This window comes from Melospiza georgiana, chromosome 3 (genome assembly GCF_028018845.1).
Source record: "Melospiza georgiana isolate bMelGeo1 chromosome 3, bMelGeo1.pri, whole genome shotgun sequence".
In the NCBI taxonomy this organism is placed as follows: domain Eukaryota; kingdom Metazoa; phylum Chordata; class Aves; order Passeriformes; family Passerellidae; genus Melospiza; species Melospiza georgiana.
Window position 1 is genome coordinate 18,885,903 of NC_080432.1, and position 12,486 is coordinate 18,898,388.

Below are 12,486 nucleotides of genomic sequence, written 5' to 3' on the forward strand. Positions count from 1 at the left end.
CTGTGGCAAGACAGATGTTTTGGGGTCAGCCATCTGTGAGCACGTTTCTCATGCTCCAGCTAGGTAGCTGACAACTGGGGACGCTGCCTGGCAGATGGAGTGAGTTTAACTCTGTCCATGTAATGTTCTTGGCCTTGCTTTCATCATTCTCTGCTTGCTTACTGATGGAGTTGTTGGTGCTGTGAGATTTCCTCTTTTACAGTCTTTTTGTTATTGCATCCCAAGAAAAAATGGAGCTGTTGGACATTAATAGAATATTTCCATTAGTCAAGGCTTTCCTCTAGTTTAGGATGAGGGGTATTTTACCAGTTAACCCCTGTCAGATGGTCTAATAATAAATAAGCTGTTGTCTCCTATTTTTTGTTTCTTCCCTTGTAAGGGGAGCTGAATATCTTTTGAATCCTGTTGCTTGAATATGCCATCTGCCTTGTTTGAGGAAGATGGTTCTTGGCAGAAAAACCAGTGGTGTCTAATCTGAAATTCTAAATTCTGTTAGCATATTGCCAAGCAGAGGTGAAATCTACCACACAGAGTTAGACTTCAGTCTCTCTCCTAGTATAAGAACATTTCCCATTTGTTTTTACCATATGTTAGGACATGGTAATGTAACTCACATGGGATTTAAAAAGAAATAGCTTGCTTTGGGTAGGGAAGTTATGTCTGGAAGGATGAGCACTTGTTTGGATAAAGAGTTATGGGGGTTTTTATTGTTATATTTCTACTTCCTTAAGGAAGTCCAAAAATGAGCAAAATGTGTCATGTTATTTTGAGGTATTTTAACAAAGAATGTGTACACAAATGAGTAGAGAGAATAATATCATCATGTCAGTCCTGCTCAGGAGTGGCTCCCTCATTGACATCACTGTGGCATTTCTTCTGGGCCTTGTCCAAAGTCAGCCTTGAGTGGCACTACCTGAGAGAACTGCCTTGATCAAGGCTGTTAAAGGAAATCAGTCTCTGAAACCAGTGTTTTTTTCTGATTATACTCCAAAGTTAAATGTTTGTGCATTTTGTATTTCCCAATAATGATTTTTCTCTTCTGTGCTTTTAAAAAAATCTAACTCCGTGAGTACTCTGCACTTTCACGAAAAAGAAATTCATAGCAGTGTATTTTATTCTATATACTTCTGCTATTTTTACTATGTGAAGTAAAAATAAAGATCATTGTTTATGAATATCAAAGCATTATTTAATGTATTAGGGTGCATTTTCCTCAACACTTTGTGTTTGAAATTGTTTTTCTCTCTATTAGCTCTTTGTAATAGTTCACTGAAAATGACTGTCAATAAATTACATGTTGACAGAGGTGGCTTTAAGAGTGGCTTTACCATTTTATTGCTATTTTAAAACAGATGATGTTGTTTTCAGGGGAATGAACTTCTCTTTTCCCCCAAGGAAAGAGCAGCTTACATTTCAGTGCTCCAGAAATGAGTTTTAGCTGAAAAGCTGGTAACGTGGGCAGTAATTACAGAGAGCAAAATGGACAGGAGACAATATTTCTTATGAAAACAAAGGTTGCTAAAAATATTTTTCCATTCAAACATAAAATTTTTCATGGTTTCTTAAAATAAAAAAAAAACGTTTGTGGTAAATATACTCTAGATTAACTCAGTGGAATAAAAATTCACTTTCTTTGTTTTATTAATGCTAATGTTAAGGGAAATTACATTGTCGTTTATAATTGACTGGCAATGTAATAACAGTCTCCTCTTCTTGAGAGCCATGGTGGTGTCAAAAGGCTCTCTGTGACAGGCAGAGGTGTTTGTGAATGAGTTTCAAATCCTTCTCCAGCTTTGTGTGTACTGGAAGTCACCAGGAGTTGCTACAAAGAAGATGAATGTTGAGAATACAGTCACAGCTCAAGTGATGAATAGCAGTGCTAAATACAAATATATAACACAGTCATAACTGTGAAGTGATAGTTTATCAATCTTTTTGGTTGTTAACTTATATTCGTCATGCTGCTGATATTTTTTTAAGTGCCAGTTCATTAAGGTTTTCAGACCAAATATGTTCAATGGAGCAAGTAGAGGACTTCCTTAAAGGCAGTTTTTCTACTTTTTCCCTCTGAATGCTTATGCTCCTTTTGGGCAAAATGACGGCAAAGCATTAATCTTTTCAGTTGCAAAAATGTTTTCTTTTTGGCATAATTTCAGAGTTACATATTCCATCTGGCTGTCAGAGGAATGAGCCCTCATTGGAAATAAATTTTTAGATTGTTTTGTCCAGACTGTGCAAATTTATCATAGTTGAGTTTTCTGGGATTCCAATATGATTAAAAAAAATAGTAGGAAACTGTTCTGACTGTGGATTGCTTATTTAATTATAAAATGGGTTTGAACTTTTAAAGTTTAAGAGCTTTCTGAATTGCCTAGACCCCTGCAGCTTTGCATGATATTTTAAACATTTGTTATAAAAGATAGAGATGTACAAAAAATAGAGGTAACTGTGAAAACTTGATTAATACACTGATTTTTCTGAAAGAGTTGTAATAAAAAGTCTTCTGCTTTCCCTTGTTTTTGATATCTAAGCTGAAAAAGCCTTTTCAAATAAAGGAATAATTTTTAATACACTTCACCTGAATTTTTCTATGCACAAAAATATGCTAGAGCTTGCTTATAAGACAAGATCCACTTTGTTTTCAAATAATTCCTTCATTTTAGAAGTAATTTCTACCTCCCCTTTGCCTGCTCCTCTGACCAAGAACACATCCTCATTTTCAGTGAAGTTCTTTTCTTTTTTTCCTTGTGTAGTGATTTTGGTTTTCCTTTCTTCTCCCTATTTGGTATGTGCATGAAAGAGGATGGTGTGTCGTTCCCTGGGAGCAAATCCAGATGACCTCAAGGACCCAATCAAGATCAGTATCCCACGGTATGTGCTGTGTGGGCAGGGGAAGGATGAGCACTATGAGTTTGAGATAAAGGTAAGTGCTTATCATTTGCTTTTCTTTAATGCTGTTGTTCCACTAAGTGCAGATTTTGGTTCTCTTTTTCTCAGTGCTGTTAAATAAGAGAGATGAGAAGAATGCACAGTAGAGGACACTATAAATACAAGTATTTTCCAAATGGGTTGATTATGCAGAGGAGTATGGAGGCCAAACTCTTGGGGTGAGCAGTTCCAGAGCCAATGTCAGTTCAATTTGAAGAGTTCCAGAGATGAGGATTAAATGCATATTGGTTACAGGAAAGCCCTTTTTTGAGATGCAAGTGTCAGCTGTAGAAAAGGCTTAGATTTGAAATATTTACCTGCAATAATGAAAGCATGAAAGCTTTATTTAAGTATTTTGCACATAAGCAAGACAAAAGCTTGATTCCTTTCACACTTTCTTTAGTGTTCTGATTCTTCCCACTCTGCATTTCCAAGGTGTTGCTTCTCCAAACTCTCAGCTGATTTTCTGCGTAGAAATGCTGGGGGAAAAACAGCATACTAATTTTGTTTCCTCTGGTACACAGCCAGTGTTTTTTCAAAGCAAGATCTAAAGTCTAATTGGAAATGTGCTCTCAATGTGTGTGGACATATGTGTAGCATAACTGATGCACATGGCATCAGAGACAGAACTGGCATCCTCCTTTCCTGAATGTGCTGCCAGATGCTTCATTAGCTGCTGTGAGATGGAGGAGTGACCTTCCTCACAGGGTAAAGGACCTTTTTTGAACGGTGCTCTCTTTTGAAAAGGCTTTTATTAAGATGGGCAGTCTCAGCTTTGTTTGTGCTAATTAAATTTATCATTTTGAAACATACCATGCTATTTGTGGGTGGAACACCTCCTTTTTGCCTGTTGAACTTTGATTTTCTTGGGGCTAGTGAAAGCCTGGAGCCAGGGAGATGCTGAGAGATGAGGAAGTGCACATGAAACATCCCCAAGGACTCTTCTACTCAATTTTCGGCACATGGGATTTACTAGACTAGCTAATGGTTAGTGAAGATGGCTGAAGTAAAAATGTAGCTTCTGTTCTGATATGTTGGTGGATTTCTTTACCAGGCATTCTCCCTTCATCAGTAAAACCCATGTAAGCCTCTACAAGATCTTAGCATGAAGGAGGAGTTGGAAGACCATATGCAGTTTGGCAGTTTTGGGGATGTTTCTTATAGTCATTCCCTCACATGAATCAATCTAATGAAAAAGCTTAATGCTTTTTCCTTTCCCCCCCAGGTCTCTGTGCCACAGTGGATTGCTCCTGCTGTAGTCAGGATTTAGCTCCATGCTACAATCCACAGACCTTCCACAAACTTTTTTTTTTTAAACATTGTCCATGCAGAGCTCCCAGCTCTGCTTTGATCTGTATTTATCTCTAGAAGCTCCTGCGGTTATTCTGTAGAAAATCAGAACATCTGAAATAGTAGGTTTGTATATTTTTTTTGCCTTAAAAATCAGGAAAATGTGGCAGAGGGAGGAGACTAAATGTACCTATTCATTTAATCTCGTCCTCATAGGTCAGAATACCATGTCAGCTGTCAAAATAATTCCTGATTTCAACCTTACTTCACTTAGTTCAAGTTTATTTTCAGATTATCTGAAATATATGTCAGTTGTGGGGGAGGACTGAGGTGTTGCTAGCCCCATTTTCTTTTCTAGGTCCTAAATAAGCTTTCTTCAGCAAGGTTCCTCTTGCTTTTGAGAAAATGGATAGCTGACCTGTCTGTGTGTCATAGCACTTTGGAACCTGACAAAGTGACAAGTGATGATTGAGTTGAATTTTAAGATTGTCCCCAAAACTGTGAATTCTAGGTATCTCAGATATATTTTCATCAAAAGATGTTTCTAGTCATTGTGTTTGTAGTTAAATCCTGCATATTGTTATATAGAGCAACAAATGTGATAAATTTCTGTAAATAACAAATATATTAATTTCTTATGACATGCAGTAGTAAAGATTTTGTTAAATGCCAGAAGAGAGAGAATGAGTTCCACTTCCCTTGGCAGCTTCATAATCAATTCATAGGTCTTTCAACCCCAACATATTAACCAACAATGTTTTGTTTTAGTGCAGGGTAAACATCTTCTTGGTGTAGACATGTATGGGAATAGGCCAGCAGGATGTTCTGTCTAATCAGGTTCTTCCACTGGATACAGATCCTAATTAAAGATGTTGAGTGAGTCCTACAAGAGCTGACTGGAAAGAATTCAAAACAGGAAGAAACTGATAATTTATTAGAGCTAAGACAGCACCTTCTTTTGCAGCAGGAATGTGTCATGGAGCTGTTTGTCCTAGTCTGCTATTAAGTATTCTGTAAGAATTGATTAATTTCCAAAAAAGCTTCCATCTGAGCGACAGTTTTATGTGTTGTCTTTAAAGACATGATGAAACAGTAATACCTTAATCAGGTCTAAAAATATTTATGCTAGAGCTGAATTAGTATGGCAGAGAACTATTCATGTATTCCCCTCCTTCCTTTCATGTTGTGTCAGGATGTTCAGACAAGGCTGTGCTATAACAGTGTGGGAAGAGCTTTTGCTCTTAAATATAATATAAATAAAATATAAAATACAAATAAAACGAGTGACATTTGTTATGGACAGTGCCCATGGTTGCAGACAGTACCTGTGGTTGGCAGAAGGAGCAGCAAGGCAGCAGGGAAGGTGGAACTCCAGCTCTCAGAAAGACATGCAGGGTTTCCTGGGAGCAGGTGATGGAAACAAAGTCTGCAATCAAGCACAGCCCTGCAGGGGTCCTCTGACAATACTGAAAGTTGTAGTTAAGCCTTCTCATTCTCATTGATCTTTTCCTCATTGTTCTGAGTTCTCTCCTTTTATTTATCCTGTTTGATATTCTTTCAAAATTGGTTTTCTTGTGTTTCAAAGCCTTTTAGTGATGTCTGACAAGTACTCCATAAGAAAAGATCCAGGCAGATGCACTCTAAAACAGTGCTTTCCTTCAGATCCAGTTGCATTTCTGTGCAGCCAGATGCTGTGTTGAATCTGCTCAAAAAGTTCACATTTCTAGTCGAAATTTATTTCTGAGTTTGGTGAACTGCTGCAGAGTGGGAATAAAGCAGAGGTAGTTCTCATTGATACATAGTTCTTTAAGAAACTGATGCATGCCCCATAAACTGCCTACATTAGTAAGAAATCTAATATTCTGTCAACATTATCAGATTAATACCCTCAATAATAAAATAGAAAAAGGTTATAAGAATTTTTTAGAAAACTTCTAGCTTTTCAGATGCTGTTTTCCTAGTGTGAGGAACAGTTTCAACAAGATTAATATGAAGAAATACAAGTTCTCATGATGACTGTAGACAGTTTAACCAGCCTAAATAAAGAAATGAGGCATTTCCTGTTTTTTTTCTCATTACTTCCAGAATGAGGTGGAATATTGCTTTTTTCTACTGTGGTTATGGTGTTACTTGTGTTGCTGTGGAGCAGAAAGAGGACAAGTTCTGTTCTGTGCTTTACAGTGCAATGGATTGAAAATGTTTCCTAGGTTGTTTTCTATCAGTCATCATGGGAAGAGAAGATAAGGAGACAGGACTGTGATATCTCCATTCAGATTTATAGTTTTACATAGGAAATGCTGCCTTTGAATGGGAGAAACAAAACAACCCACAATTCTGAGGCAAATCTAGGATCACAGCAGTGCCTAGATAAGACTATTCCCAAATCTGTCTTGCAGATGTACTTAACCATATGGTTTTTATTCTTAAGAAAATACTTTTAACTGTATTAGCAAACTATGTAAAAAGCAAAGGGATTTTCAGAATTGCTTTACTGGTTCAAAGCACCTGCATATGTCCCTCTCCCATTCCTACAGAGTGTATAGTCTGTCATGCAGCTTTTTTTAAATGGGGGAAAATCATCCCAACCCAGACTTGTTGGATCAGTTGTAGGAGTGAAAGGCCATTTTCTAGAAATGCCATTGCTATGCCAGGTGCATTTTAATTCTCTTTATACAAGTGGAGATTGATTCTGTCTGTCCTAATAGCAGTATTGCTGTGCTTTGGGGGCCACTTAAGACTTTGTTTAGCATTGAAATTTGTTTTTCAATCATTCCAGCTATAACAACAATAAAATTTTGCTATTACCTGCAAGTCTCATGACAAGAAATTGGAAAGTAAACAAAGAAGATGACAAGGACCAAATCAGACCTTGGATCACCAGAGCTGCACAAAGTCTTTTGACTTTTGGCTGTAAAGTCAAATGCTCTAGTCACAACACTTTCATGGCCCACTTAGAAATGTCCTTAATTAATGTCACCTAATTTCAGATAGTGTTTAATATCTCAGTTTTGAGAATAACTGATGGTAAGGTTGGTTTGTCCCCCCTCATTGCTCCTGTTGTTGTGCACTATATCCTCAGGAGTAATAATGTTTATTTTAAGAAAACTTCCTTTATAAATGGAATGTTCATCACCATTTTGAAAACACAGACCAAGAATGTCTTAAAGGAATATCTTCTACTAAAAGCTGGTGTAATATTTTACTCTACAAACTGGAATCCCTTTCTATATGATCATGAACTCTGTATGTCCAAGAAATGTGTATTTGTTAATTGTCAATATCTGTTTATAAGAATATACATTTCTGTGAATATTTTGAGAGGCTACACTTTACTTACTCTGGATGTTATTTATTCCTTAATGGAATACCCACTGATAGTAATACTGAGAGTCAAATAGCTGCCCCAAGAAGGGATTGGGAATGTTCTAATGTGTTTACAGTCTTATCCAACCACTGTGGATTAAGGAATAAATGCACTCACATGTGTTTTGCTTTGCAGTCAGTGCTCTTTATTAAATACAGTTCTGTCACTGTAATGAAAGAAGAATTAAGTAAACTTATAAAAATTTTGGATTTAAGACAGCTAAGAATTGTCCATTTTAATCTTATAACCTTGTATACTGCATGGATTTTACACTGTGTGGGTTTACTTCTGTTTGTTGTGTTTATACTGCCTGCTCTAGATAACAGTTTTGGATGAGACGTGGACAGTGTTTCGGCGGTACAGCCGCTTCCGAGAGCTGCACAGAACTTTAAAAGTGAAGTACCCAGAGGTAAGTTTTACCAAAACTTCTTTTACACAAAAGGGTAGAGACTTGAAAATAAGTGGTTTGAGATATGTTCACTGAAAAAGGGAGGTGATTTCAGACAGCCAGCACAATTTCACCAGTGCAGTTCCTGCCTAACCAATTTAGTCACCTTCTACGATGGGGTGGCTTTATTGGTGCACATTGGAGGAGCTATGGGTGTCATCTCTTTTTCATCTGTAAAGCCTTTGACATGATGTCTTGGTTTGAGACAGTTTAAAGAGATGGGCACTCTGAAATGGGTAACTTTCCCCTTCATTCCAACCAATCCCTTCCCACCGTTAAGGAATGAGATAAGAGTAGATATAAGTGGAAAAATAACACATTACTAACAAACAGAATGCCAACAGGAAAAAAAAAAAAGGTCAATAATATCTAGGTACCAAACTGCAAAAAACTCACGACCCTACTGGAACAGAGATAAGCCAGAAATAGCCTTTCCTGAGATGGCATGAGGCAGGGACAGCCTCAGGCTTGTAGGACAAAGGGACAAGATGCCATCACATCCCTCTTGGGAAGGCAGGAGCTTTGCAGAGGAGTTCTAACAGCAGATAAAGACTTGCTGGGGTCTGTCTGCTGCTTCCTCCTGTTTTCAGGCCCTGCTGCTGTTGCTGTGCTCTGCACTTGCAGCTGTGGGAGGTAAAAGCACTGGTGGATGCTGGCATGGCATGGCTCTGGGAACTCTCTGGCTTTTTTTGCTGCCAGCAGAGTTTGCAAATTCACTTTGGAATGGTTTCTAGTTGCAAAATGCAGTCTTTGTGGATGGCTATGGTTGTGAAGCCAAAGCTGCCAGGAGGAGAAGGGTTCTGCTCCCATAGCCCTCTCTCCTGGAGCAGGCAGCTGATGGATTCAGAACAGCTTGCTGGAGTCTATAGTGACTGGCAGACACCTGCAGAACTCGCCCCAAGGCAGCTCAAACCTGCCAACTGCACTCTCTCTGAGATGAGGCGAAAAACAAAGAGAGATCCCAAAAAGGGAGGGAAAAACTTTCCCTGAGCAAGGACCAAACAGCCTGCAAAACAAATACCATGTGGCAAAGGAACACCCTGGGAGGACCAATTCTGAAAACAGCCACAATAGCACCTCCTCACACACGCACAAGGCCTCTGGATGCAAAGTCTTAAGGACACTAAAATTTCTTGGATGCAGGTAGATCTGGAATGCAGTAAAATTATGGATCTTCCCAGGACACGTGGTCCCCACAACATCCTTTTCTCTAAACTGAAAGGAGATGGATTTGATGGGTGAACTGTTCGGGTGGATGAGGAATTGCTTGGATGGTCCCATCCAGTGGGTGGTGGTCAATGGCTTAAGGTCCACACAGACATCAGTGAAAAGTGATATCCCTCAGGATTCTGTATGGGGACCAGTGCTGTTAAATACCTCCATTGGCTGACGCAGTAGGAACAAGCACACCCTCAGCAATTTGCAGATGACACCAAGCTGAGTGTGGCTCACAAGCACGAGGGATGGGATGCCATCCAGAGGGACCTCGATGAATTTGAGGAATAGGCCCATGGGAATCTTATGAGGTTCAACAAAGCCAAGTGCACCTGCCTGCAGGCAGTTCCTGGGATGAGTACAGGGTGGGGAATGAGGGGATTCAGCAGCCCTGCCAAGAAGGGTTTGAGTGTGCTGTGGATGAGAGGCTGGGCGTGACCCAGCAACGTGTACTCACAGCTCTGAAAGCCAGTCGTGTCCTGGGCTGCATCAAAAATATAACCTGCAGCTCTAGTGAGGTGATTCTCCACCTCTGCTCTGACCCAGCCACCCAACTCTGGAATCCTCAGCACAGAAGGGACATGGACCTCTTGGAGTGGATGCAGAGGAGAGATAATAAGTTGATCTTCTGGAGCACCTCTCCTTTGGTTGGGGTTGTTCAGCTTGGAGAATGCTCTGGGTAGACCTTACAGCAGCCTTTCAGTTCTTGAAAGGGGATCATTAGAAGGATGGGAACAGATTATTAGAAAGATGGGGACAGATTTTGCAGCAGGGCTGTGGCAGTAGGACAAGGACTAATGGCTTTAAACTGCAGAGGGCAGATTCAGAATAAAATGTTAAGGAAATGTTTACAGTGGCACAATTTTCACAATGCCTTGAGAAGTAGTGGATGCTTCATCACCAGATATGTTTGAGGACAGGTTAGTTGGAACTCTGAGCAGCCTGATCTAGTTGAGGATGTCCCTGCTTGTGACAGGGGGCTGGGCTCAGTGGCCTTTAAAGGTCTCTTCCAACCCAAATGATTTTATGATTCTGTGACTCCTCCCAGACGTGTGTGTCCCGTAAGACTGACAAGCCCTTCAGCACTTCAGAGATCAAAGGGTGCTTGATACAGGATGGATGTTGCAATGAAACTGACTCTGTGTGTTGCTCCTGGCCATAAATTCCCTTTGCTGCTGACTGGCGTCATTCCCTGGAGGTTGCTGTTTTGTTCATTGCAAGGTACTTGGAGTCAGATCCTGTTGTCCTGACAACTTCTCATTTGAAAGAAGAGCATTGCTTCACAGATACCCTTTTATAATAGTGGCTTTCAAGTTTCTGCAAAATGAAAAATTGATCTGACTACACCAGAGACTCTGGGCATTTAGGGTGAGGATGAGGAGCTGTGCCTGATGAGGCTTTAGTTCATTGGAGTGAGCATTTATGGAATCACAGTTTTTGGTTTTCACATCTAACTTTTAATTATTAACATTTTTCTTCCCTCCTACATGTTCCCTTGGATATTAGAAGAAATAAATCATTCAAGCAATGAAAGTGACCCTGATTTGAGAGTTAGCACAACTAAAGAAGCTTGGGCAGTATATTAAAAATGTGAATATGTTAAAGAAGGAGAGACATGCACATACTTTCTTGGTCTTCGTTAACATATGCTTTAATCTAAAAATGAAATGAGCATGGAACAGACCTTGAGTCTGGGCCTCAAGATTGTTCCCATTCCAAAACAGTATGAAAACCAGAAATGGAAACTACTGTGCACCAAATATCTCAGAAAAAGTTTAAAAAAGAAAAAGGAGAGAGAGGGGAAAAAAAAAAAAAGTCATCTTTTTTAAATGACAGAATTTTTCTAAGGTAAAATTGAGTTTTTAGTGGGAAATTGAAAAGTTCTCTGTACATAAATGCTTTCAAAAATATTGCTTGTGAACGTCAGTACAATTTTTTTATTCGAATAAATTGCTGTTTCCTCTTGGATGTTAGAGCTATATCTGTCAACAGGAATATCCTAATTGCATCTAACTCTAGAAAAAAGACCCAGGCAGTCATCCAAATGAAAAAGGACCACCTGAATTCCTGTGCAGACTGATTTTCCCCATTTAGGAAAATGTGCTAGAGTAATCTTCTTCAGAGTTGGTTATTGATCCTGACAGTACATTGAGGAGCAACTGAATTCTTTAATGGTTGCATCAGAGGGAGATCAGCTTGTAAGGAGTAATTGGATTCAGGAGGAATCTGATGTCCTTAAAGCCACTATTAAAATGTCCTATGTGCTGCAACATATTAATTTAACCTTTTTGAATAAAGCATTTGTGACTGACAGTACAAATTCAGGCTTTTTTTGGTGCTTCAGGAGGGAGTAGTTGTTTTTTTTTTATTCTTACTTATTTGTTTGTTTTGAAGAACCATGACAGCATGAGTAGTATTATTAGGTCAGAATGAAGTCCAGCATCCAAGAGTGTATGACAGGATCCCAGCCCAGAGCACAGGTACATACTTTGCTTCATCTTGGAGTCTTCCCAGCTGAAGTTGTTTTTGTTGTCATTAACTGTTCATTGTTAATATTTTTCCTGTGGTTTTTATCTGTATTTTAAATTCTCTGCACTGCGTACTTTATAAGTATCTCATAGAGGCAATTTTCTTTTGCAGCTTATTTTCTTTTATCATCTCTCTGTGGTTTTGCCTGCTAGGTCAGTATATTTGCTAGTTTAATGTGTCAGTTTGTTCCTTATTGACACTTCTGTGTTGCCATATGTTTGTGTCTTAGGTAAACTCAGTGAGATTTGCATCCAGTGCATTAACAGAATTATTGGTTAGTTATACCAAAGCACAAGTGTCTAATTTCCTTGTGGGAAATACATGATATTTGTATTAAGCTATCTGTTCCTTTGTGAAGAAGTTTGTTAAGTCACTGCAAGCACCAAGTCTTACAAGGTTACCAGTATCTTTTTCCAGCCTTAACTGAGCTGTCACTTCACAACAACTTTCACCAATTTATCAGAGAGGTTCAAATACTCTCATATTTGCTAAATAACAAGCATGCTAAAGATTAGGAGAAGCAAGAGAAGCATTTGATCATGTGAGCCAGTGCTTCTAGATAGGTACTGGCATGTAAGTACCTGTTCTGGAAACCAACAATGTCCTCTAGTGCAGGCACATCTGTCCATTCCTGCTTTGAGACTTGGAGCATCAAAGGGAAAGGCAGGTGTGTGGGCAGAAGAGACCTGGATAATATGCAGTGGGTTTCTTC

At 39.1% G+C, this 12,486-nt stretch overlaps 1 protein-coding gene across 2 annotated transcripts in view; it reads left to right on the forward strand.

Moving 5' to 3' along the window:
- KIF16B (kinesin family member 16B) overlaps nucleotides 1-12,486 on the forward strand; it is a 140,402-nt gene that overhangs the window by 89,743 nt on the left and 38,173 nt on the right. For both annotated transcript variants that reach the window (XM_058021110.1, XM_058021111.1), the window contains 2 exons: nucleotides 2,801-2,923; nucleotides 7,902-7,991. In XM_058021110.1, coding sequence (XP_057877093.1) covers nucleotides 2,801-2,923; nucleotides 7,902-7,991 — 213 coding nt within the window. The remainder of the gene's footprint in view (nucleotides 1-2,800; nucleotides 2,924-7,901; nucleotides 7,992-12,486) is intronic.